At 51.6% G+C, this 26753-nt stretch overlaps 1 protein-coding gene across 6 annotated transcripts; it reads right to left on the reverse strand.

Annotated features, from left to right (window-relative positions):
* Nucleotides 1-443: 443 nt before the first annotated feature.
* Nucleotides 444-26616, reverse strand: STK32A (serine/threonine kinase 32A). Of its 6 annotated transcripts, XM_065029375.1 has the most exons (14): nucleotides 23212-23800; nucleotides 21491-21658; nucleotides 17804-17859; nucleotides 16661-16812; nucleotides 14864-15037; nucleotides 12214-12251; nucleotides 8133-8222; nucleotides 6020-6117; nucleotides 4418-4534; nucleotides 2963-3088; nucleotides 1960-2088; nucleotides 1560-1624; nucleotides 1205-1260; nucleotides 444-954 (listed from the first exon to the last, which is right to left on the reverse strand). In XM_065029375.1, exons 2-14 carry the CDS (start codon nucleotides 21540-21542, stop codon nucleotides 941-943), a joined length of 1167 nt encoding a protein of 388 aa, XP_064885447.1. In that variant the 5' UTR covers nucleotides 21543-21658; nucleotides 23212-23800; the 3' UTR covers nucleotides 444-940. The 6 variants fall into 6 exon arrangements, with proteins under 6 accessions (XP_064885447.1, XP_064885446.1, XP_064885444.1 ...); XM_065029374.1 differs by lacking the exon at nucleotides 23212-23800 and adding an exon at nucleotides 26491-26616 and having other exon boundaries at nucleotides 444-1260; XM_065029372.1 differs by having other exon boundaries at nucleotides 444-1260; nucleotides 23212-23797.
* Nucleotides 26617-26753: the final 137 nt, after the last annotated feature.

Here is a 26753-nt window from a genome sequence, read left to right on the forward strand (position 1 = left end):
CCGTGGGGTGCTTGGGCTGAGGAGCTGCCGGGACGGGCTGGCAGGTGGGGCTCGCGTGGCGCTCAGTGCCGCAGGTGTCCGGGTATCAGCGCACAAGGAAAGGTATCGGCAGAACAGCACACTGCAAGTGTTTGTGAAAGTCAGTTCAGTCTGCCTGTCCAGTCTCTGGCCACTGCGGGCTGTTGAGCTGTCCTTGTCACCCGCGTGGTGACAGAGACCCGCTTGCACACAGCCCTGCCTGGACATGCTGCTTGGGTTGTCCCGTGGGCTGGTGTGGAGGCTGCTTTCTGTGGTTCTGCGGGCACCGGTGAGTTAAACGCTCCCCTTCTGTAACACGGTGTTTGTCAAACCGAGGGTGATGCACAGCCTTCGAACGCTTGCAAGGCATGCAAAAACCCAACTTGATCGTTTCTTAAGTATTACAGAAATTGTGTCAATTTAGGTTGTGCTAAATAAATACACCTCTTTATTCCTTAAGTGTTTGACCTTGAAATACTTATTTTCACATGCCTACAGCTCAGGCAGGGTGAGGCGTCCATGCAGCAGCCCTTGAGCGGCCGTGCCGGGACAGTTGTGCCGGGGCAGGGAAGGCTGCTCATACTTACAAGTTTTGTGAAGTTCTGCTATCAAGTAATTAAAAGAGCTTTCCCTGTTGCCTTGCCGTGATCAAGCTGAGACTGTGCCGCTGTTTACAGGGGAAAAAGGGCAAGGAGAGAGGGTTGTACAAGTCTGGGGAATTGGTAAAGATCCGATGTTCTTACCATTTGAGTACTTGAGTACAGCGGTATTTATGCAGCAATAGATTTTCCCAGTGAGGAGCAGGGTTATTGCCCTTGTCTGGGGCTCCAGATAAACAGGTTTATGGGGTGACGCTGGCAGCACCGCGATGCTGGCCAGCCAAGCCAACGGTAGACGCTGGGTGTAGCATCCTTTGTCACGGTCACATTCCTGCCACTAAGAAAGGCGAAATAACAGGATTCGAGTGTGAATGACTGTGGCAAACCGCAGAGGTAGCACCTGCGGCCGCTGCCCCTGCCCAGGGTGGGAGGCAGAGGGAGCGGGTGTCCCGGCGCCCGCCCGGGGCCGTGGGCAGCGGAGGACGAGGCCGGCGCCCGTCTCATTGACGGCGCATGGGTGGGTGAGCTCCAGCAGAGGCTGTGCTGCTCTCAGAGGTCGTTGTTCTCATCGTCCTCCCGGTACACACCTCTGCTTTTGGCCAGGGTTGTGCTCTCCTGGGTGTCGCTGTGGAGGTGTCTTGCCCTTGGGGAGAAAGGGATGGTGGAGCTGTGAGGGGGAGCCCAAGCCCTGGTCCCTGCGGAGCCGCCACTCGCCCGCAGGGGCTGCCTGGAGACCCTGCACCAACAGGGCAATTAATGCAGTTGGTGGCTGTGGCCTCCAGCTCAGGAACAGCAGTGCTGGGTGGGTCCTCAGCAGATGAGGGCTGAACCAGCCCCCCAGGACCTGCTCTCCTCAGCTACCCGGCTCTGAGCTCCTCACCCCCACCCAGACCCCGCCGCTCAGGGTCCAGAGCCTCTGCTGCTGCCTCCTTGTCTACTTACTTCTCTCTGTTGAAGACAATGAAGTCCCTCTGGAGCATCTCTAGGTGCTTTTGAAGATGGCAGGCCTTTCACATGCAAACAGAAAAATAAAGAGATGGGGAATGCATTCACAGTTGACAAAGGCAGACATTACAAGGGCAGTTTCAAAGAGATACAGAGATATCTGCAGGGACAGAGCATCTTCAGCACTGCAGCGGGGAGGACGGGGAGGACGGCATTGAGGCTCTCGTAAGAACTGCTGTGTATAGGTGCTGCCTTCCCGCAACGGGACGTGCAAGAGTCTTGGTCACAAGGGAAAAAGCAGTCTGGTTAAGCAGTCTGCTGTGGCCTTGCTGGAGGGCAATCAGGTTCCTTGGGAAGTGGGAGAGTTCCCCGACAGTTTGTACCCGCATGCCCTCACCTGGGAGGAACTGCCTTTGCTGGCGTCCTTCTCCTTCTTGGCCAAGCGCTTCTTTTTCTTGTGAAGAGGTTTGGATTCTAGGATCATTTCTTCCAGTTCGAAGGCTGGGTCACAGTTCAGTCTGCCTTTCTGGAGGGACAGAGGGTGGAGAGTCTCTCACAAATCCGACTGCATCTGGGAGTTGGATTGTGTGGAAAGTAAAGCTAATTACAAATGCACCCATAGCCAGAACACCTGCTGTACTTCTTACATATTTCATCAGGGCCCTCAGCCAGGGGACACTGCCAGGGTGTGGCCATTGCTCTTCTTGTGCTCACTGCTGCTACTCTGCCCTTTGGCTGTGAGTCCGCACCCATGGGGACGGTGCCTCTGCTGGAGGAGCACAGCAGCCTGCAAGGCTGGTTTTAAAGCAATATGTGTGCACCCACCACAGAGAAAACCAGCAATGGAGGGGGAAAATACACACAATTAACAAATATTCTCAGTGGAGGCCTTTTGTTTGGCTGCAAAACAGTCGGAGTAACACTGCACACAACAGTCCTTGGGTTATTTTCCAAAAGGGTTATGTTACTTCTGTGCTGCTTTAACCCAATTAAAAAAGGATCCGGAACACTAATCTACTGCTATGTGTTATTTTACTATGAACCGTGGCTTGTTAGGGGGAGTCGCTACAGGAAGACACAGTTATCATGGCAGGGCAGGTGATGTCCAGGCTGCGGACGAGCCTGCGCCTGCTCGTTGGCGTTTGCGGAGCAGCTCGGAGAGGCGGTTTGGGGCCGGGAACATTGTGGACAAGGCAGGTCTGTTTTGGGGCACCTGCACTTGTCATCACCTCCCATTAGTCGCTATTACACCCACAGGAGAGTGAAAACGTTGCCCTTGCCTCTCTTTTCCCTGTCTTACCACATCGATGCTCTTGTGGCAACTTGTAAGAAGCTGCCGTGAGCCGGTGCCAGGCCCGAGGGCAGGCTCAGCAGGAACCTTTAAAGTCCAATTGCCTTACCACGGGAACGAATCCTGGCGTTATCCTTTTCTGGAGAACAGCATCCCAGTTCACATCTGACAGATACGGGAAGTCCTGGACATCTTTCAGCTGACAGAAACGCTTCTCGGGGTTCATCTCGAGCAACTGCAGTGTTAAATGAGAGAGGCGGGACAGCGAGGCGCTGAGATGCGGCACCAGAGGTCGGGCAGACCCAGCGCCTCGGTGTCGGAGTTGACGCGGGTGCGGGCTGGGGGGCAGGACCGTCAGACCGCGCGGTGTCTCAGTGCGCACCTGCTGTGTCCTCAGCAAAAACTTGCCTTGGACCTTATAAATACAATAATGCACAGGCGATGTTTGAGCCAGGGCAGAACCACGGTTGGCCTCATACATAACACATGTGCCTGTTAGACCAGGTGCCAAGGGGCAGTTGGAAATGTAAATAACTGCGACATTGCGCTATTTACTCACAAGGGAGCCTGCATGGCTTGTGGCGTGTTGTGGCCCAGGGAGAATCTCCCAACATAACCACACAGAGAACGTCTGCAGTAAATATCCCTATATTGCCATTGGAAGTAATGAAATACTGGTTCCGTTCAATTTCAAGCAAATGGAGATATTCCTCAATTTTATTCTTGGAAAATACGCCATGATTCTGTCTCGGCAAATAATTGATATCTCATTTCCTTTAAAAAGTTTGAGAGTATTTCATTAGGGAGGACAAAATATTTCTACGTACTATTTGGAACAAAAATAGATGAAAGCTACTTTATTGCCTACACTTATTTGAAAATTAGAAAACTATTTACATACTTTCCAAAATTTGCTGCTCATGCTACTGCGCGGGGTCCGGTACTTCAGCTTTGCTGCCACTGGGTGCAAAACTGTCTGACTGTCGAGCAATCCTTTTGTTTAGTGAAGATACGGCTTCAATTCAGCCATGATTTCAGTTTCCGAATCATTCCAGTAATGATTTGGAAGCAATTTTGATAACAGCTTAACCTCGCGGTATCAAAGGATTTCAATAGCATCAGCACTTCTTGCAAATCTTTTCATTATTGGGAAGAATGTTTTTTAAAAATAATAAAAAATTATGCATTTTCTTGACAAACTTCTGGACAGATGTATTGACATCTGCTCCCAGGTTACGTCGTGCCAGTGACACGGAGCTGCAGGAGGAGCTCTGGCGGTGGAGGCTGCACAAGTCCCAGAGAGACGCTCTGGCGGCAGCCGCGCTCGCAGCACAGACGCTCCGAGAGGCAGCACCGCGGCTGGTTATCCCACCGCCTGGCTATCCCATTGCCTGGTTATCCCACTGTTTGGCTATCCCACTGCTTGGCTGTCCCATTGCCGTGCCTACCACACCGGGACCCTGACGTTCACCATAGGGCGCCATCTGAAGGTACTGACAGCAGCTCTGGACACCATCTGCAGTGAATCCCTGCGGCACCGCACCGAGCCGCAGGTACATCTCACCTTTTTGATCAGCGACACCATGCCGCTGGACCAAGCCGCCGGGTACATCACTGTAGCCGTCTTGAAGACGTGAGCGATTTCATTTGCGGAAGTGTTGGAGCGGATATGATACGGCCTCTGTGAAAAATGCCGCAGGGAAAGCATTTTAATTTGTCTGTTTTTTTCAGATTGCTTGGGAAATCTTTTTAGAGTACAGAAGCTCCAAAACCATCTCTCCACACTCCTCAAGCCTCCTGCTGAAAGTCCCTCCCAGTGTGACCACGGCTCAGTTGAAGCGAACAAAGCACTCATGTCAGCATGAACAAGGACAAAACCAGATGTTCAAACAGCAGCACAGACAGAGCGCGAACCCTGGGCCCCCAGCCAGCTTGTGTTTGCTGGGCCGGCCCGGGATCCCAACCCGGAATGGCAGCAGCCGGGTCCCCACCGCCCGGCTGCCGACCTCCCGCTCCCTGCCTGCCCCGGAGCACAATTTACAGCGGCCCAGTGTTTCCATTTGGAAAGATTCGTGATTCCCAGATTTTTACGGTATTTCTGGGGTCCAGGGTGTTAAAAATACATTTGAAAAATAGCATCTGTAAACTGTGAGATCAAATCAGATGCATTGTGCTTAACATGGCCTGACACTAGGTGGACCTCAAGGTCTCCCCTCACTTCCCCATCGGTGCCACCATCATGTTTGACTCCTAACAGCATCTCTACTCCCATCTTTAGAAATGGTGCCGTCAAGTCAAAAGCCATTGCAAGGACCAATCCCGCAATTCGTTTAACATTACCAGTGGAAAATTCAAATATGATATTAATATGTTTACAGGGAGCACATGGCTTTAGTTACCCAGCACGTCAGACAACCATGGCCCCTTCATGTATCTTAACTTGATCACTCACAATTTGCAATACTCAAATTCATTTGAAAATCTGTTATTTAAAATTGATTCATGAAAACATTTTTTAGATATTCTGCAAAAACCTATGATAGACTTTCTTAAAATCTTGTTTTGCATACTCTTGTACTAAAAGAACTTTCCCCTTTCACAAGGTTTAAACAACCTTAGCTTAGAAAAGGTAATTTAGATAACTTTGTCCCATTCTTTTTATGCAGCACTTCCAAACCTCTGATCTAACCATCTGTCTGCAAGGTTCCCCCAACCCTACCTGAGTTACCAACAGAACAGGGATGTGACAGGCAGGGCATAATTAACACATCGTGGTTTGCTTTTGCTCAAACTGCCCTGTCTTATTTTCTTATTACGACAGCAACAAGAACTTGTTATTGTTTTTTTTAAGTCCTTTCTTTCCTTGCAGGAAGGAGCTCCAAGTGGACTCTGTTGCAGCCGGCGCCCCGGGGCTGTCACTGTTAGGGTTTGGTTTGCCCGGCCCAGCCCGCGCTCCGGGGCTGTCGCTCGGTGCTGCTCGTGTCACCGCGGTCCCTCTTGGAGCTCCCGCTGCGATCACAGGAACCCTGAAGATGTGGTTTCTGCCTCCTGTGCTGCAATAACCCTTAAAGCCTTGAGTTCAGCTCGGCCATTCCGTCCCCATTATAAAGCATTAACCCTCCCAACAGTGTTCAAGGAAAGAGACGGATGGGGGTGCGCACCGTACCCGGGTCCTGAGCAGCTCGTAGGCAGTGATCCCCAGCGACCACCAGTCCACGGCGAAGGAGTAGCCCGTGGGTTTTGTGGAGCTGAACATTTCAGGGGCTGCAAAACACAGGAAAAGGAAAGTTGGCCTCGCTGTAACCTCAGGCGGAAGTGAGGCACACAGAAAGGCTGATCCGCGCCAGGGAGCACCCTTGCTGCTCCGCCTGGGGTGCCACAGCACAGTCCCATCACCGCGCCTTGGGCAGCTTTCGCTTTGTTCTTCAAAGCAACAGCATGTGGCAGGTAGATCAGTCCTTCACCAGAACACCGCTGCATGGGGACGGGCACATCTGGGAACCCCCACCCTGCCCGCTGACCACACTGGCGACCAGCACAGCGGGAACGTTCCCTACCATGCTAAAAACCCAGACAAGCATTTCAGTTCCTCTGGGCCTTATTCTCCCCGCTGGTGAAATGGGACTATCAGTAATTTCTGCTTCAGTGGACTGCTCCAAAACTTAATTAGTTAACGTGTGTAAATGATGGGATGGCCTTGAGAAACAGGTGTGCTATCACCTTGTAACTGGAACATTTAATGTGCAATAAACACAATGCAATTCATGTGGATTACAGAATGCTTCACAGAATTCCTGTAATCACGAGGAGAATCACCAGACCAAATTAATTCCCTACGTTGTACAAAGCACTAGAACTCCAGCAGCTCCCGCGCTGCTCCCCTCCCGCGGCACCGGCAGCCCCACCGGCCTTCTCCACGCTCCTCCGCCCACGGAGGATGAACTCCCTGTGCTGACACGGGACCCGCCCGTGATCCCACAGTAAACGTGCTTTGGAATAAGGACTAACCCTAGTTCACAGAATCCAGGTGGAAAGCCGGCCTGAGCATCTCCTCACCCCCAGGGAGCCCCCCTGCCCTCAGACGGGTCTTCACCTGCGAAAGCTGCTCCCGTCCCACTCAGAGCTCTCTGTTCTTATTTGAAGTGCTTCAGTGTGGCAGAGCCTGCATACAGCCTCGCACGGTGAGCAGAGCAGCTCTGCAGAAACACTGATGTGCAGCGTAAACCTGGACATAGTGCCCACTGCACGCTTGGCAGGTAAAACCTCATTTTAACTGAACGGAGATCGAGAGCTGCAGCTTTTTATGAGGAGGTTACCTGCTAATAGCAAGTGGGTGGAGGCACAGACTGAAATATTCTCTTGGCCAATACATGTCCCTTTCGAGATTAAGGAAAACAATACTGTAGAGTTCTTGTGTGAGCTGGGAAGCAAGGATTGCTATGTAAACCAGACCAGGGATCAACGCTTTCTGTTTGAGCATGCGTGCCTTTTGAAAAGGATCGCACCAGTGACGAAGGGCGAAAGCTCATCTCGGCAGAACGGAGATGCCCAGGCGGCTGCTGCGGAGGGTCCCCACGGTGTGACAGCCGTAGGGAGGCTGCATTAGCTGGGTCTGACAGACAGTGCTGCTGTATACCAAAGCGTACATTTCGTGTGAGAGGGGTTATTTTAGCTGTATAGAAATGCTTCTTAGTATTTTTGTTTCACTTAGGAAAGTCGAATTTATGGCTACAAAGACTTTGCTATGTAGTGTTTGCACAAGAGTTCTTTAAGCATTAGATATTTCTCTGGTTCATCACCTCCACGCTCCAGCCCCAACTGCTCGCAGCTATGGCAACGTCATTTTGCTTTAAGCTAACTGTGCCTGCATGAGCAGTAACCAGCGGCCTCTTGCTATCTGAAAAGCCAGCAGCTGCACGGATACGGCTTGTAAGCAAACGGTAAGTTCTCTGCAGTCCCCTTATGAGGGGCTGCGCGTGCTGCACGGCGTGGCCCCATGGCACTACAACCCGCGTTTGCAGCACGCCTGCTCTGCCCTGCGTGTGGGATCGGCAGCCGGACGGGCGTTTTCCAGCTGGCCGGGGTGTAACCGGCGCAGCTCACGGCAGCACCTCACCAGGTTGTTCCTCATCTCAGACAATCGCGCGCGTTTTGTCGCTCACCGGGGAGAAAGTGCTCAAAGTCCCATCAAAAAGGACTCCACATGTCTCCCGCCACAGCTCTCAAATCAAACCCGTAAAACAGCGATTCAAGAACATGTAGTTGTCTTCGGTTCTTACCCATATACGGCTTCGTGCCAGCAATTGTGGTGACTTGCACTTCTTTGGTCAGCATCGTGGCAATATTGAAGTCGGTGATGTGCACGTGTCCTGAAAAACAGAGGTTAAAGCGTAACTTGATTTGCTTTAATTTCACACTAGAAACAGCTTTGAATCAGAAAATTAAATGACCTATGGAAAGGAGTTTCCAGGAAAAAATATTCTGATTGGAGAATGGATAGAAAACTTTGCTGCTTACAGAGGTGTCTTGTTAGATCCTCACTTACCCTTTGGGGAACAAAAGCATGGAGTTCTCCAAGAAGTCATTTAGCAATGATTGTTCTGAGTCTTCCTAAATTTGGTGGGAAGGAGGACTGAACTTTTCTCCCAGAAAAGATTCCAGCAGCACGGGTCCTCAAGCCAAGCTCAGTCCGGTTCTCCGGATCCAACGCGGGCGGTCCTCTCCCCGGCCTCCTGCAGCCTCTGCGAGCCCCTGAACTCGCCCATCCCCGGCACAGCCGGGCTCCTTATCAAAAGCATCAGATGTTTTGTTCGTTGTGTTTTGCAGACTCATCACCCTCCTCCACAATAACAGAGGGTGGCTGAACTGCTCTTGCTTCCTCTAACCACAGAGACCAAATCAAAGTGGCTTTTCTGCCGATGGAGACACTGTGACAATACTCCCTTGGTCATTACCTTCAACAGCGAGAACACACACACTTTACAGCGCCCGCCGGGTGCTCGCTGCCCTCTGCCCACCGCACAGCGGCGTCAAGTCACGGGGAGGACCCAAGAGAAAAGAGTGACACACAACTGTCTTGTCCTCTACGTCCTTGCACTGTTTTTTCTTTCATCTCTAGCTCTCATTCCACTTCCTAGGAGCTGTTTTCATAAATGTGAATCCTAAAGACTTATTAAGAACTTGATATTCCAAGCACAAATGTGCCTTTCTTTGTATGCATCTTTTAAACGATTCACTTCAAATAGATCACAAGTTTTATAAACTAGCCCACTTGGGAAATGACCAAATCAAGTCACTGATGCTGAGGAAGGCGGCTCCGGGTGGCACAACAGGCCGAGGAGCGATGGCAGCGTCACAGGCCGGGCGGACGGGGCGGCAGGCGCCGGTGGCCCGGGGGAGGTGCTGGCTGTTGCTGCGGAGCTCGAGGGTCACCCTGCAGGGCCGGTGTTCTCCCCGCTGCTCAGCACCTCCGACCGCACCCCTTCCAGCCAGCGCCGCCCCGGGCACGCTGTCCTGCCCAGAGTCCATCCTGGCTGCCCGGAACTGGTGCTTTCAGGTCCACCCTTCGGTTCTGCATTATGGCAAGGAACATTCTCATTACATTTAGCATCTGCTACCACATAATTCCTTCACCTTTCTAGAACATCTTCTATGCAAAAAATATGAGGCTTCAGCAGATTCAACTAAGATAACGCTTTGAAGACTATGAAAGCAGAGACAACAGGAACTGTGGGGTGCGGTGGCTCTTGGACAGACCACGCTGTGCCTTTCTTACCTGAGATTAGACAGACAAAGGGCACGTGTGCAGCGCCTGCATCGGCACAAACTCACCCATCTAGCGTGGCCCTGGAGAGCCTTTCGGCAGCAGTACAAGAAATAATACCGAGCAAAGCCACTTCAGCCTCTTGCAAAAAACCTCTCAGCTCTAATAGAGATGAAACAGGGCTTTCCTTCAATTTTATTAGAAAAATGACCTGGGCAAAACCTCCTGATTAATTAGCCACAATTCCTGGAAGCTGCCATCTGTTATATTATTTTATTCCCAGGTGAGCTGTGCTGTCATCGAGCCAAATCAACAGACTTAACGTTAAAGGAGGAAACCACTTTGTGCTTGGAATGACTGTTGAAGGTGGTCATCTGCTAAGGGTGGTTTCATTGTGGGACCTGATCCAAGTCTCTGGTCTTGAACAACTGCTTTATTTATTGCACAGAAAGACATTTGCCTGATATTCCACTTTACTTATGGCTCTCTTTAATTTCTTAGCTGAAATGGATATGGTAATACAGAAAGTCACTGCCCAGGGTGACAGAGCCAAACACATGAGGCATGTGCTGCGTTGGTGGCAGTCACAGCAGGACAACTCATTTCAAGGTGTGTCCAACACCTGCAGGAGGCTCCTGCACAAAGGTCAGATGATGTGCACAAGGGTTCCTGCAGCCCCGGCGATGAACACCAGCAAAAAGGTGCTGCAGTTCATGACAGACACAGGCGCCTCTCGGGGTGTGAATCTGAGAGGGTGACAAGTTGCAGGTGGAAAGGTCTCACAGCTGGGAAGGACAATGGGCCAAAGAGAGAGCTGGGTGGCAAGAAAAGTCTAAAAAACTGAAGGACTGAAGTCTGATTGCTGAAGGTCTTTGGTGCTTCACACTCTCAGGTGACTGGTCTCCATCAAGAACATTATAAAAAATTGATGTTAGCAAATAGCATCTATCTTGTGATTGCAGTTGTGAAAGCCTGGTGAAGGGAGAGAAGAGGGAACGGGGAGCTCAGCTCCATTCCGTGGGGAAAGAGAGACTGAAAAACAAGCACAATCTCCTAAGCTAAATATAGATAATCATGCTACAACAACAGCCGCTCTGGGGAAGGACTGAACAGTGTGTGCACAAAGCTTTCTGTATGCACGAGAGGACACACCTTTGCTGCCATGGGTGAAGGGAAGATGTACAAGTAGTCAGAGTCAGAAGGACACTGAAGTCAAGGGTACATCCACAGAAAATAATGAAACCCCTGGAACAGGCAGTTAAAACATCACAGCGAGCAGATAATAGTCTCAAAAATGAACCCAAATTGCAGTGTCATTATAGAAGTTCCTGCTGAGCTGAACGCGACTGCAGAGACAAGCAGATCTTTCTTCCCCTGTTTCTCCCCTCTTTGGGGGACACTGACCTACGTTTCCACGGCTCTAGTGCTCCCAGCTCCCTCTCGGGTGGCTGCGTCGGCCGTCCTACGGGGCACAGGGGCCAGCGGAAGATGGCCACAGGTCGCCAAGGGTCTGCTGGTGAGGGTGGACTGCAGCAGCCCCGCATGGCCTGAGGCCGCGGCGGTGCCATGCCATGGCGGTGCTGAGGCCATGGCGGTGCCGTGCCATGGTGGTGTCAGGGCGGTGCTGAGGCCGTGGTGGTGCCGTGGCCATGGCGGTGCCAGGGCGGTGCTGAGGCCGCGGCGGTGCCGGGGCTGGACCAGCAGGTCCCGGGGCATCGGTGGGCGCTGGCGGGACAGGGAGGGAGGACAGGTCTGTGCATCGGTCTGTGCACGAGGCAGCAGTGCCGAACAGGGCCGGACAGAGGCTGCTGCACCGGGAGGCAGAAGCAGCTCTGCTGACAGCTCCTAAATAAATAATTAGCAGCACTTTGAAAATAGAGGTTGTATGCAAAACAGGTGGAGTCTGGGCTTGGGTGCTGCCAGGCAACTCTGGTCACGCTGCGATTCCTTGTGAGCATCGGTATCTCTGTAACAGCCCCTGGAGGGATGATGAATTCAGACGTGCCTTGTCCCTGCACTGGCTTTTTCGCTCTGAGCGCCTTGCTGTAGTTGCTAATTAAGATTTCTCAAAACAAACCATTTACGTGGATTTTCAAAAAATATGAAATGATAAAGTGCTTTCCTAAGGAGTTAAAAGCTAATAGATATCAGACAAGTCTTCACTGTGAGAGCATTTACCAGGACAAAAATAATGTGCCTAGAGAATAATGCAAGAATACAGATAGAGCTTTGCCTCAGGAAAAGACTGAAGAAAAAGTGATAGCAACACCTATAATATAACCAGCCCAGGTCTTAAAACAAGGTCTGCTAGGCACCTGATCACAAGCAGCACAACGTGTGATCCCTGCTAACACCTGCTGGAGACACGTTATGCCAGCCAGAGGAGCTCAGGAGCACCCGCGCCCCGGCGGAGCACACGCTGACCTCACGGAGCAAAAGGCAGCGAAGTGCAAAGGGATGGTCCTGTTCCCCGCTGAACCGAGCGGGGAAAGCAACAGCGGCTGAGAGAACGGCAGGCACCTCATCGTTAACTTGGGTGTCCTGTTTCTGACTCCGCTTCTATGCTTATGCACGACCACAAAGCAACTGGCACTTACCATGCTCGTCCAGTAAAATGTTGTCGGGCTTGATGTCTCTAGGAAAAAAAAGCAGAGAAGGGGAGACAGCGTTAGCCTAGAAGAGTGACAAGAAACAGGGCTGCGGTCACTTCAGGGAAGGCCAGGTTCTGGGGGAACACACTTGCAGGAACATGGTGCCCTAAAGGTGCCATTGCTGGGGCTCTTCGACTCTGATGTTCCTGCAGGCTTTGACTTAGGCAGAAGAGAATAATTGCAAGGCAAGAGCAGAACAAGTGGTGCAGGGCCACGGCTGCGAAGGACGCTGCGGTTTGTCCAACAGCACCCAGGCAGTCCACTTGCAACGCTAGAGCTGCTTCTAGTGTTTCCTTCTTTTTACTTCTTAGTCTGTTTCAATACTATACCGAGAGCTGTTCCCCATTTCCTCAGCAAAATTAAATTAGATCAACATCTTTGTTCTAGAGACAAAAAGGTTCCTCACAAGTTTTACTCCTGAACAGAAACAAAAGTACAAAATAATAATGCCTATAGCAGTGCTGCAGGGAAATGCTTTCTGTTGAAGGGAAACAACGTACACCTGATACGCCACCTGTGTCCGCCTGAGTGACTTTACAAGCCATTACCTGTCTTTAATGAGCTAATTACACCAGTCCCGTTCACCTGCTCCCACACTGAGCCAGGCTCGGCAGCCGGTGCACCGCCAGGGCACCGACCGCGCCGTCCCGCGCCACCCGCCCGGCCGGGGCTCCGGGGGACAGACGAGCTCCTTCAGTGTTTTATCTTTGGAAACGCCGTCACTAGGATCAGGTTTGAACTCACCCAGCCACCTGGAACCAAGAGAAGACTATGTACCTGATTATCGTGGAGCAGATTACAGTTCTCTGGCATCTTCTCACCCAAACCAGCGGGTTACAAATACCAGTCACTGTTCTTGTGCCATCCCCGTCACACAGGGACAGGCACCTTGATTATTTGTATATTTATTTTTTAAATAAACTAGCTATATAATTTCCTAGCCTGAAAAAATTAACAAATATTCCTCACTCTTCTGTATGTTGGTGGAAATAATTCCAGCCATGGGTCTGTGTTTGCTGCCTCTGCACAGGTTTGTTCAGACAAAACAAGCAATCGCTTGCCTGGCTCCTGATGTTCCCAGCTCCAGATGTCGCAGTGCCATTGACTCAGCTGAGTCACTTTATCAATCTAATACCGTCCCATTTGGTTACAGTGTCAATTAAACAACTTACATTACACTGTTAATTAAATAACTTGCAAATTTTACAGACTGCCATGCATGTTTTGTTGTACTTGATTCACTTTAAACACATATAGCTGAGTCCCACCCCATTTGTTCGGGCCAAGCCAACAGTGTCAGGATGGAGCCCTCGCTGCCCAGGACAGACAGAGCCCAGGCTGCTGGTTTAATTCATGTTTAATCCATGCTCATCCATTATTTGGTGCTGGTGAGCAGGTGCCAGGCGCAGACGGCCGGCGCAGCGTTCCCATCCCGCACGTCGGGCTCGTGTCCCAGCCCGCGGCAGAGCCCGTGCGGGCCGGCGGACGGACCGCCCGCCACGGCCCGGTGCAGCGGCTAGAAACCCACGCAGGGACTGCACAAACCAAGCAGCATGAGAGACGAGACTCCTGAGGCAGCAGGAGCCGTCCCCTGCGCTCCAGCCGCAGCGGAGCAAAACCTCCCTGGTGCCCTGGGGCCCTCCCGGTGCTGCGGCACGCCAAGCCCCAGCCGTCCTGCTCCCACAGCCCAGAAACGGCACCAAACCCGGCGGACAGGAACAGCCCTGATCGTCAGCAGCCCTTGAATAGCATGTTCCTTCCCTTACCAACAACCGCAATTGTTTCCATGTAAAGTTTTGTACCACACTTTGTTTTTACACCTCAAAAGAATGCTCTTCTGGAGTGATATTGATAAACGAGATAAGCTTTTCCCCACCTTTACCAACCCCCTGCTAGCCCCCCGTCCATACCCTTGTTAGCAGCTGCTAAATCAAACCCTTGGACCCCTGAGGTTGCACTGCCCAGGACCAGCAGGAAACAGCCGCACGTCTGTCTGTGCACGTCTGTCTGTCCGGAGCCAAACGCTGCCTCTCCAACCAGGGAAAAGCTGTTCCTCCTCTTTTATTTTGAATGTCTTCAAATGTGTGGGAAGAGCAAATATTTTTTCACTGGCCACGAAAAATCTTGGTGGCAAAAAAGAAACTCTCACCACTTCTAGGGAGCGATTTAAGCTGATACAAAGGAAAAAGCTGCGTTTGGTCCCGTTCCCTGACGTTCGGTGCGTACAGAGGGGAGCACAAGGGAGACTCCTTCAAGTGTGACAGCAGAGAAATTCTGAATGCTGACGTCGGCCCTCCCTGGAGGAGGATGGATATTAACGAGCTACAGCCAATTAAACCTACTAGAGACAGCCTCTTGCAGGATCAGCAAACAAGTCAACTATGCTGTAAGATAGCTATCCCAGAGGGAGAAAAAACATGCTCCCTGTTGTATACAAAGTGCTTTTCCCTAGGAAGCCTGGTGTTTTACATAAAAGCAAATGCACGTGGGGGAATATTTTGTTCAGCTCTTAAGCTTCTATTTGTCCTTTCCCAACAAAGAGGAACGAGTCGCCCGCCGGAGCCCCCGAGCACCGGTGCGCGAGGCGCCCGCTGACCTGTGGATGATGTGCCTGCTCTGGAGGTAGTCGAGGGCCAGCACCAGCTCGCAGATGAAGAGCTTCACGGTGCCCTCTTGGAACCGCACGTTCTGTTGGAGATGGTAGCGCAGGTCCCCTCCGAGCAGCAGGTCTACAACCATGAACATATCTTCCGCATCCTGGAAGGAGTACCTGAACCGCATAAGCACGGTTCAAGAATGAGGATATTAAAAAAAGACAAGTTAAAAAGGGACGTATGCTACATCTGGGAGTGCTCATAATTTCTTCGAACTTTTTCACTTGGTAAACAATAATTTCAAGACCTTTTCATGCTCCATTTCCTGCTGTGAATAAACTCCTACCACCTACATTCTCAAAATAATTGAGATGACAATAATTTAGCTTCAGATCCATAACCAAGTCAGAGCAGCTTGTATGAACAATTAGCAACAGGCCCCTAGAAGAGCAGGAACATAATGTTTTTATGCTGAACTTGTTACTGTTGGCCACTTGGAAACCAAAGGCACATCCAAACCCGCCGCCCGCCCGCGGGCTGCTGCTCGTTCCCCTCCGAGGGCCGCGCGGGGAGCCGGGCGGGCGGCGCAGCTCCCACAGTTTATCGGGGCTGCGGGCGGCGCTGACCGAGGGCGCAGACCACGTGTTTTGACCTTGGGGAGGCCCCCGGACTCACGCCTGAGAGTCCAGCTCACAGCACTCATGTCACAAGAGATTTCGGAAAGGAACACAAAGTTACTCAAAGATTTGTGACCGTTAGCCTCATTTTTTGTGTTTAGCATCGATACGTTCCACCTCATTCCAAAAATAAATCCAGTATCTAATAAATGTAATTACCCACCCCGCCAGAAGAATCCTATAACTACAGGATATTGGCTGCTGGATCATGTAGTGTCTGAGACCACATACCTTGAAATGTTGCTGGTGTCCTAATGAAATTCACCTGTCTGGCTCTAACAGTAAAAGAGGCTTATTTAAAATCCCTTTCTACTGGCACACTGCGGCAAAACGCTGAATCAAGTGAAGGGCAAGAATTAGCGCATCTTTTATCACTCCGCTGGTCAATCCCACTGCTAGTGGTTGAAAAAGAATTATAAGAGAGCACGTAGGCTGCATTTCTCAGGTACTCTTAAGGAAAGAGACTCTTTTATGTACACATTTTCCCTACAGATATATGGGTTTCTGCAATAAAATTTGAGTGGTATTATTTTTCTGTCAGTAAATTCAATTATAAGTTGCTTTTATCTTTGCTGACTAGCATCAATTCAGTGAAATATCAATAAGGTATTAAGGCAGGCTGTTTAAAGTACAAAATAAACCACAACATCAGAATTGGGGGTGGCGAGAAGCAGGCAGCGCCCAGAGAAACCTGCGAACCGAGCACTGCTCGGCGATCGGCCCCCGGCTGCACGAGGGGACACGAGTAACAGAGCGCGTTACAGTCCCCAGCGATACCCGCCGGGAGGAAACCGCGGGGAACACACAAACCAACCCTCAGACTTGTCTGGGGGCAAAGGGGTTAACATTTAATTCATCAGGATTCCCCGAAAGCAGAGCCTGCGTCCAACACGACCCGCGGGACCGGCCCGTGGTGCACACACGCTCCGCAGAGCAGCCGCTCGCCCCGCGGGCAGCGCCGGGACGGCCCCAGCACCGCAGGCGTGCCCGCACCGTCCCGCGCCGCGGCGGCGCCCGGCTGCCCCAGGGACCGGCTTGTGGCAGGACGGCGGGCAGGTCTCTGAAAGCCGTCTCTGACTGACCATGCTGACTGAGCCGGTACACGCAGGGGCAATATCTTACCATAAATTAACTAAGAAGGGGTGTTCCAGGCCCTGCATAATCTGCAGCTCCTTGAAAACATTTCTTACTTCATTACGCTCCACACACTTCTGTTTATTCATGTATTTCATGGCATACATCTTCTTGGTATCGTTCTTTTGCACAACGCAGACCTAAGTGAGCAAATCGAGGGATAAATCAGAGAAGATCTGTCAGCAAACTTGGGCTCATACAGCCCGGTCACGCGAACGTTCTCCGGTGGCTTCGAAGTCCACGCTGCCACGTCCCAGCTGCACGCGCTGCCGCCGCCGCCGCCCTGGGCATCACCAGTAAACCCTCACCCGGCTTTCGGCCAAGGGAGAAAGGTGATGGGAAGGGATTTATCACAGACAGGAGATGGGGAACAAGTCAACACTCATTAATAGCACTTTATTTAATAGCGCTCGCTGATCTCGGTTGTGTCAGTCCCTCACACGTCAGTTACTGGCTGGAAGAGCCTTTTGCCCCACAGAACTACAGGTTAGAAACGGGGGAGCAGCATCTGATCTCCTCCTTCTTGGTAAGTTCCATTCAGCCCACAAAGCACCTTGGGCTTTGCTGGAGGAGTACTGGGGCTTGAATTTTAACCTTTCTTATATTCCATCAAATCTAGAAAGAAATGCTGCTTTGGTGAAAGACTCAGAGTTCCTGAGCCTGCACGAGGGGACAAATGACCCTCCAGAATTCTGTCAGTGTACGCAGGCATGGAATTCCATAACGGCAGAAAAATAAAACCAGCCTATAACAAACGCTGTGTTTCTCAGAGAAATGTCCCCTTAAAAAACTGCCAGGCCTGTCATGTTGATTGTAGCTCCTTATTAAAAACGCATCATGATGTTCAGTTCAGTGGGGAATCTCAGAAAATGCTTATCCAGAAACATAATGCAATTCAGCTCATTTGATTTATCAGTATTTCATTTTAATCTCCTGTAATATAATTTGCAGCTACAGAATGGTTGAGGAATCGGGCTCTGGTTCTTTCTTGGTCACCGGGAGCTGAAGCTCAGGTCAAACCCACTGACAATGGACGGTTCCTTTCTTTACTCTCACACGAGCCTCTAATTAACTCATTTCTCAGTCCCACTTTCAGCTGACCAAACGGTGATTAGTTCACAAGATACTTACTTTTCCGAAGCTTCCCTTCCCAATAGCTCGCAAAATTTCAAAATGGTCAAAGGTGACTGCAAGAAAGAGCAAACACGCAAATATTAAATGGCTGAGCAACCATTTGATGATATGACATTATCTCTACTTTTCCTCCATAAGAGAAGAGCTGATAAAAACAAGGGATACCCCAGCAACTTTCTGTTGCTTTTGGAAATTTTGGTGCTGTTTAAAACCTGGTGTTTAACAGGCTCTTTTTTCTTTGAGATCAGCTGCAAAGGCAAGTTCCCTGGGTCGGCCGTTTTCAACAGCAGATCAGACAGGGAACCATCGAGGAAAGGTTTACACTCTGCCCTGCCCGTTAAACGTGGAAGTCTCATCGTGTTCCTGCTGAAACCAAACACAAAGACATTTATACCACGTGAAGACGTAAATGGGCAGCTGGGTCACCGCACCCTCGTGGTGCTGTGCACAACCGCTGGATAACCGAGCCAGGCGTGCTCAGCAGCGCTGAGCACCAGCTCCTGGAGCAGCCGGGAAACAAGCGGCAGCTCCGCAGACCGAGCACCAAGACGGGGGACGTGAACACCTCCCTGCACCTCCTGGTCCCCGGCTGGAGAAGGGGCTGGGAGGTGACACCTGCACAGCAGAGGAGGTTGTTCTGTAAGTGCTAATCTGAAGGAGTCCACCTATCGAGTGTTTCTGGTCAGCCAGTATGAAGCTGCCTGTGTTTCATCTCAGGCAATAAACAGATCCAGAGGAACAGCAAATCAAATCACTGCACAGCAAACTCAGATTAACTGTCCTGGGCTCAAGCCCTGCTGCCGGCTGCTGGATGAGGCCCCACGGCAGCGAACACCGAGCCAAACACTCCGAACCTGCCAGCGCTTGTCTGAGACGCCGCAGGAGCGGCGCGGTGCCAGCAGCGCGGGCGGCCTCGGCCCGGGCTGCTCCGCGCCCGCCGAACATGCCGCACCGGGACGAACGCGCACTCAGGCGTCAGAAAAAGGCCTCTGATGGGTTTATAGTAACTCATGAGCTTTAATTGGTGTGACCTCTTCACTGAGAGATACCACTGATGTGATGGGCTTGGATCGCAGAGTTAATTTGCCTCGTGCCCCTCGGGTCCCCAAAGGTTTTTATTAGGAGAGATGGCCGGTGAGGAAGCTGTTGTTAATCACTCTGCCACGGCGACAGACAAATCCTCCTCGTTACAGACTGGCACGTGATACCAGCCAACCCTTTTCTCCTTGGGCCACGTCCTGTCTCTAAGCTAAGACAAGGACAACAGGACACACACCTACTAGGTCCTTGCCAGCACACAACTACAGGCAAGCATACTCGTACTTTACTAGTGGACTTTTTCTTTAAAAATAATACACGTATTTTCCAAAGAAATCAACCAAGCAGAGTTTCCTTCAACACAAACATGATGCAGGAAGGTCAAACTGCCCCAGCCAGACGGGCCCCTGAACCTGCCCGAACCGGCTCCACCGCACAGGCTGGAAACAGCCGCTGCGCACCTGGGCAGGAGCAGCACACTGCTGGGTCCCCCGTGTTTTAGAAGAGCACGCTGAATTGAAAACAATTGTCTTGTCATCGCCGTAATCTTGTCAGGTAGGATGCCACAATCTAACCAAAGCAAAGTTTATGGTTTCCAGTTATAAGACCTGGAAAAAATGGCTTTTAGGTAGAGAAGCCCTTTTTCAAACCTGGAATAACACAGAGGTCCAGCCTGAACATGTAAACACTCTCTACCTCCTTGTCTTTTAATATTAATGTTTTCCCTAACATTTTAAACACGAGTCTATAACTGAGCTGGTCGTAAGCAAGCTAAATTGCACACTTTTTATTTAAGGCTCTCAAACTGGGTACGATCATGTTTTAACCTCTCTCTGTTTCAGCTTTCCTACCACCCCTGATTTTCAGTCTCACTTGCCTAGAGTACTGGAATTTGTGGTGTCCAAATCAGGAACCGAACACGTGCTCTCCATCCCGACTCCACACCCACAGCTTCGACAAGCCCCGTTGCACCGCCTGATGGCACCTCGAACAATGAAAAAGCCAAAGCATTTGCCCTTCAGAGACAAAACTCGTGCGATATGCCAACTCAGACGAATTATGTTTAGGAGATGCCAAGGAAGATAATACAACAGCTATAAAGAACCAACTGAAGCATAGCCATGAAATACCATTTTGAAAGCATGGTTGCACTTCTAGACCCAGGTTCAAGGAACAATATTTAGATAAAAAATACAGAACTCAATTAGCCATGAAAAACGTTCTCAGCAGAGACAAGTTAACCCTGCCAAAGCCCCCGGGCTCCACCGAACGGGTGAGGTCGATGCTTCGGGGCCAGGGCCTCCCGTCCCCGCACGGCTCGCACCACACGCACGCTCTGCTGAGACTCGTCTTCCTTTCACCACTGAAATTCCCTGCATTTCTACGACATTTCCTCTCGCCTTTCCTCCTCCGCTCTGCAGCCTCAGGAAGCCAGTGCTACCACAGGATCGGGAGTGACAGCGCAAGTCCCTCCGTACCGAGGATGTTTCAGTTTTAATCGAAATTAGAATAAGGACAGGATTGTGACATCTAAGTTGATACAGTCTCTGGTCACAAATTTCTCAAGATAATGGAAAAGTTGGTAGGGGACATTTGCATTTCAGGTGAATTTCTCTGCCCCCAGTATATTAAAATATGACTAATTTGAGGAAAAAAATGTGCTACCACTTTTTAATGTTGAGCATGGCCATGAAAGCACAAGTGCACCAGTGTGGACACCGTACCTGGGCGACCCCCGAGCCTACAGAAACCCAACAGACCAGCAACGAACCACTCGAGGCCTCTTTCCTCAAGGAGCCGAGTGACACAGACTGGGATTCGGCCAGCGTCCCCCCCCTTCTCCCTTACACCCCCAGTCATCAGGATTACATCCTCCCTGACTGCAGCTTTTACCTTTGGGACAGCAGTTTACGAATCATCTAGATTATTATACATTTTACTTTTGTTTCCATGCATTTGTTTGTATCTACATATGTGTTTTATTATTATTTTACGCAGGTGAAAGCCCATACTGGCAGTTAACAAGCTGACTCATGCAACAGGAAATATATTTATGGAATAATCTTTTAATGACTGTCTCTATAATCTTGGCAGCACAGTGACACCGGCCCCCAGCGCTGCTCTCAGCACCGCGTTCTCCTTTCCAGCCAACCAGGCCTGAGCGCTGGTGTCCCCGCGCCAGCTGGGCCGTCACCAGGAGCCTCCAGCTCTGCGGCTGCCGAGCGGGTCTCCTCGGCGGCCGCCCCCCCAGGCCCCAAGCAGGGACGGGAACACGCATCGCTCCCACCACACTCCACACCAGCCCCCCGGTGCCGTGATCTCCAGAACAAACCTCTCCTGCCTCCAGAACGGCGACATTTCTTCTCTGCCTTCAAACCCCTGGCAGCGTCCCATGGACACCCAAACCCAACCCTGCCAGCAGTGACCGTCCCAGCGCGCGGCCGCAGCGAGGGGGCAACAAGCCCTCCTGGCAGCCGAGCGCGGCTCTGCGGGACCCCACGGCGCACGGCTGCTGCCGACCAGGACACACCTCTGCCCACTGAGACCTGGGGGCGTCTGCAGCCCCAGCATGGGAGCTGTGGTGACCCCGAGTCAGTCTGTGCATGTGGACTTTGCAGTCCCAGGCAATATAGGGAGAGCTCTTACCATCTTCATTTCCATCGAGGGGTGGTGACTGGCTGGAGGTGTTTGCTCCCATGGCGCGTTCAGCCCCGGCTCAGCTCTCTCTGCTTCTCTGCGGTAAGCCGGTGCCTCCAGGGCGCTGTCACCCGCGGTCACTCCCAGCAGAGCCAGGCAACGTTCTGCTGCTGCATCCTGGAGGGGGCAGGAGGCAAAAATTCATCGTCATTCAGCATTAAGAAGCATTTTGCAGCTTGCAAATTTCTCACTGGAGGTTCTCTGCTCTGGAGATAAAACTGAGTGTCAGGGAAAAAGTGCATTATAATGGACTTTAGTAGAGAAAGCCAGTAACATCATAACCTTGTACCTGCTGCCCACTGAGGGACGCGCAGAAATAGACCAACAGACCAAAAGAGCCGAGGATCTGGCTCATGTTTGCTGTATCATCCAACACACTACATTTTGTAGCTTCCATGATCTTATGACTGATTTAGAGATGATAAAGTATAGCTAATTGTAGTGAGGTCAATATCCAAAATAAAAGGACACAGTGACTGGGCCAGATAAAACCAGACAGGCAGTTTTGACTACTAAGGTAACGTGGAAGTGTAAAAGCTATATGAGAAGAAATTAAGTGTCAACCTTTTGATTTATACCGTTACAGAAGTCCTTCATTTGGAACAAAATCATACCTTTTTTTTTTTTTTTTTTTAATGGAAAGATTTCATGGCAAATCAAGGCGTAGTTACCATTCAGTTTCTTTAAAAGTTTGTTTGGATCTGAGGAAGAAAGGAAAACCTTCGGACGTACGGTCCATTGCCGGCTGCAGTGGCTGCTGTTCCTCTCACCCTATGGGAGGTCAGGTCTGTCCACCAGCCCCCCCGGGGCTTCCCCAGCACCGAGCCCATCAGAGCCAGCACAAAGGCACCATCTCTCCAAAGCGTTTTACAGCCCCCACCCCCAGCCGCCAACGCTGCTGCTGCGGTTCACACGGATCTCACCATGCCCAGCAAGGAGCAGGCGAATTTGCGTTTCCCAAAAGGCCAAAAAAACCCCAGTGTGAACTATTAAACTAAAATCTCCATTTCTCATATCAGAGAATTGAAACAAGATCCAACAATAAAACAAATGAAGCAGCAAATGTTTGCAATCCCCATCTGTGCCTCTGGAGGGAACGGATTGAGCCTTCAGTCTGAAAGAAAGCCACAACAGCACCTTTTTTCAAGCCCCAAAACTTACACTTCCGAGGAAAAATGCACCTTCAGATGTAACGGCCATAAACGAGGCTGGGTGACTACAGAGCCTCTTCGGAAGAGGACCGCTGACTCAGAGGGGGTCACAGGTAACTTCTTTCCCCATTTCTTCATTGATTAAGTACCGCTTAGAGTCAAAGGTGCTGCTGTTCTGTTGAACAGCTGAAACTGGGCGGTAATGCAGCAGTACGTGACGTTACCCCATCATTTCTGTCCCAGAGAAACTAAAGCGCATTTTGAACTCTTCCATAACCACCGCTAAGTTCAGGGCGGACCGGAGCGGGTGTCGCGGGTGTCACCTCGAGCTCTGTCCCCGCTGGAGCTCTCGCTCCGGCAGCGCCGTGCGAACCCGCCCGGACCGCGCACCGCGGCAGCCGGCGCTGCGGACCCCGGCCCTGCAGCCGGCGGCATCACCGGCAGCGCGCGACCGCGGGGGCGGGTCAGCCCGGGGTGGTGCAGACCCCGCTCCGGGAGCACAGCCGAAGCAGCACCTACCTCGGGAGGGGCGGGAGCGCGGCCGAGCAGCCGCCGGCCCGGGCGGCGACAACCTGCGGGGCGGCCGGAAGACGCCGGCGCCGGAGGAGCCGCCGCAACCGGAGGGTCCCGGAGGGGCTGGAGGAGCCGCCGGGTGCCACGTGGGTCCCGCTCCGGGCGGAGTTTCCCCTCGCGACTCGGGCGAAGGCGAAGCCGCACGCGTGGGGACCCGCGCGGTGGGTGTCGCGCCGTGTCCCGTCCCTCGGGCGGCGCCTCCCGGCCGCAGGAGCCTCAGCCGCGCTGCGGTGACACCTGCGGCCGGCGGAGGGACCGCCTGCTCTGATCTGCCGGCACAACGGAAAACCTTCTGCCGCTCCGAGATGTGCTGCCGAGCTGTTTCCTGCGCTGCTGGTCAGCCTGGGGTCTGCTCCTTAACGCGAGAGCCGCCACAGGTCTGAATTGCCTTTGCTAAGGGGAGGGTCGGGCTCGGTAGCTCCAGCCCCGCTGCCCAGGTGCAGCCTGTCTCACAGCAAGAGTTAACTCTTCAGGAGGGGCCAGTCCCACCGGGTGCCGGGCACTGCCTGCAGCCCGGCCCTGCTCACGTTCCGTAACGCTGATCACTGCCCAGCCCACACCTGCAGTAAAGCGAGGTCCCTCTGAGCACAGCCCGAGCTACTTTGCTTTTTGTAAGGTCGAGTCCCAGCGGACATGCCACCTCCTCTGTCTGAGCGCATTCCGATTGGAAAGGATCCTGTCAAAAAGCAGACACCACGTTTCCATGCCGTTGTCCATTCCTTTGGGCACGGACTCTCCTGCTCTCGGGAGTGCTTGGAGCAGGCTCAGACTCCCGGGGCTCCTGGGGAGAGCAGTCCTTGCTCCAGGACAGCTGGAAGTCAGAGGAATTAGCCCATTTCATTCTCTTTTACTCTTTTACAATTTTAACTATTCAGCCAGCCATATTTTTGTTTCAAGTACCAAACTGATTTGTAACACTGGCTTACAAAAATAGAGACATTTAGCTATACTTACAGTACGTATTTCTCAAAACCCCTGAGCTCTAAAAGAAGTGAAATTATACTTAGCAGCCATATCTCAGCTGTTACTCTCTGGTGAACTTTATGTTATGTCTTTCGTGTGTCAGATGTTAATATCCACGGGTGACATCTCTCGTGGTTAAAGTGGGCTCACTTTCACGTGGGTACCCGAAGATTCTACTGAATTAGAGGTACTTCCTACGCTTTGCGGGTGAGTCCGTGTTCAAAAGTATAGGCATCGATATACACGTTTAATCGACTTTGAAACAAGGCCCGCAGTTCTGTCCTTGGCCACAGCGGGTCACTGCGGACCCGCACTGTCCCGCACTGTCCCCGCGCCGCCGCGGGCACGGAGCCCTGCTCGGGGTCGCCGGGGGCCGGCGGCTCTCGCCTTCCCGTCCCCGCAGCCCCCGCGGCCCCCGCGGCCCGTCCCCGCTGCTAGCGGCCCGGGGGCGGCCCGGAGCACCCAGGGCTCCCCTGCAGCAGCTCTGTCCCCACACGAGCACAGAGAAAGGTTTTTCGGGATGGGCAAATCTGCCCCTGGCTTTAGCTACCCCGTCCAACCCATATAGAAGCAAGGACTCATTTATTCCAGCTGAGGATCAAACTACTGTCTATTAATAAACAAACTGCCATCCTGCCCCAGGGGTCAAGCAAGAACATTCCTTGATATTACTCTGATGGGCCCTTAAAAGTCATGAGAGATGAGATTTGCTGAAGAAAACTCAGGAGAGGAGACTCCTTCTCCAAGGACACAGCTTCAAGTGTGACAGTGCACAAAAGCGTTGTTGTCTCCAGCAGATCATGTGAAACAGTGCCAACATCACACGTTGGCTCAAACAAAAGGCTTTGGAAAGCTCTAGGCAGAGATGCATAACCTAAACAATTAAAAGCCCTTTTAGGGTTTGGAGAGCTTTCTCAGTTCATATTTGACAGCTGCCTTTATCCTCAAGAATCAAAATGGTCCATGCCTGGCAGGAATAATGCCCCAGTTCCTCCCACGGGCAAGAGGACCTGGGTATGGGTATTTCCTGCCTGTTCTGGGTCTTAGTTTATCCAGAAAATAAGAAAATGTTAAACAGTTTGGGAGATGGGGGAGTTCATGTAGCAGAAGTTTTGTGGCTCCATCATGGTACCCAGGACATCAGCTGCATCCCCCGGGACTGCTCCTGTCTCTAGCTCTTTAAGGGCTTTCCTCCTGAAAAGAACTGGAGATTCAGGCCATGCTGAGTCTGATTTTGCAGAGCTCTTCCTCACACCGGCTCTCAATAACACCCAAGTTACAACTTTAAGCCACAAGCTTTGCTTGTGGTCACAGGATCGAGAACATTGTCCATCTGGACACAGCACATCTCCGGCCTTTCTCTCCCCACGACAGGAGGAGGAGGGATACCTCCTACTTACGGGAGACCGGTGGGGTGCAGCTGTACGCTTTCACGAAGGGATCAACCGCGTCCAACAAATTACACGCCTTGCCTGTAGCTTGTTAAACTGCAACAGTTACACTGGTCTAATGAACTTACTGGCAGATGGGGGTGAAAAAAGAGCATGGTCAGCTCTGTCGTACGGAGCATCCCAGACAGATTCCATCAGCACGGCAGGATGCGTCCCTGGGCTGAGGTTTGAGCCACTGCACACCACCAAACATAACATCTCCAGCAATGAAGAATTGCTGGGACACAGCAGTATAATGGGCTTTTAAACCGTGGTTTTAAAATTGCTACTATCAAACAGACCCAGCTTAGAAAAAGCAAGCGTGTGCGTGTGCAGAGCTTACCCAGCTCACAGGCTCCCGCGGCCCTTGGCGCAGCACAGCGTGGCCACTCTACCCGCTGCGGGGTGTGCTGTCGGATGCCCTTTTCCTAATGAAAACAACAGTACCCAGGAGGCTGAATCTGAAGAGAATTTTAAAACACAGCAATCCCTGCAAGGTTTCGGTCAGAGCTCCAGTTAGGAGAACACGCTGAAAATAACAGCACTGAATAGCTGCAGCGTGTGAAGTGCGGCGGCTCTCCGGCTAGGGGTCACTAGAATTTAAGGCAGAGCAGGATCTCAGAATCTGAAGTTACTCTGGAGGGAGGACACGCTCTACAGAGACTACTGGATAGAAGCTTTGCTACACTAACACTAACTGCAGCTTGACATTCCTTCTCCACACTAACTGAGAGTACAAAGCCGGCACAAAGATTTTATGCCCCAATGCAGATCAGCTCTGTGGCTACTGGACACAAATTTGTTTTTCATACATGGACTTTGTTTCACTAACCTGAGCTTTGCCAGGGCAGCGTTTGGAGGATTCACTACATGGCAGCGGTCTGTACGACGCACAGTGGAATTCACCACGCTGTCCTCTTTGTCTGCAAGACCAGAGGATGACAACCCTAAAGGTTTCCGTTTTTCCACACAAAACAAATAGTGCACAGAAATGAATAGTGAGTGTGTAACAGCGGGAATGTTAACAGTGACTGCAACAACTGATGAGCTCAGTTTTACCACAGTGAGAACAGGGGCACATAGAAGTCAACTCTG

Source organism: Columba livia, chromosome 14 (assembly GCF_036013475.1).
Source record: "Columba livia isolate bColLiv1 breed racing homer chromosome 14, bColLiv1.pat.W.v2, whole genome shotgun sequence".
Classification (NCBI taxonomy): Eukaryota; Metazoa; Chordata; class Aves; order Columbiformes; family Columbidae; genus Columba; species Columba livia.

What these genes read in the sequence shown, in the direction of transcription:
- STK32A (XM_065029374.1), bottom strand. Translation starts at nt 21,542, where the DNA reads ATGGGAGCAAACACCTCCAGCCAGTCACCACCCCTCGATGGAAATGAA. An exon ending in AGCAGGCACATCATCCACAG is followed by an intron (nt 12,252 to 14,863) that starts GTCAGCGGGCGC and finishes TTTTTTTCCTAG; the next exon opens with AGACATCAAGCCCGACAACA. An exon ending in GCAAAGGCAGTTCCTCCCAG is followed by an intron (nt 1,625 to 1,959) that starts GTGAGGGCATGC and finishes TGCATGTGAAAG; the next exon opens with GCCTGCCATCTTCAAAAGCA.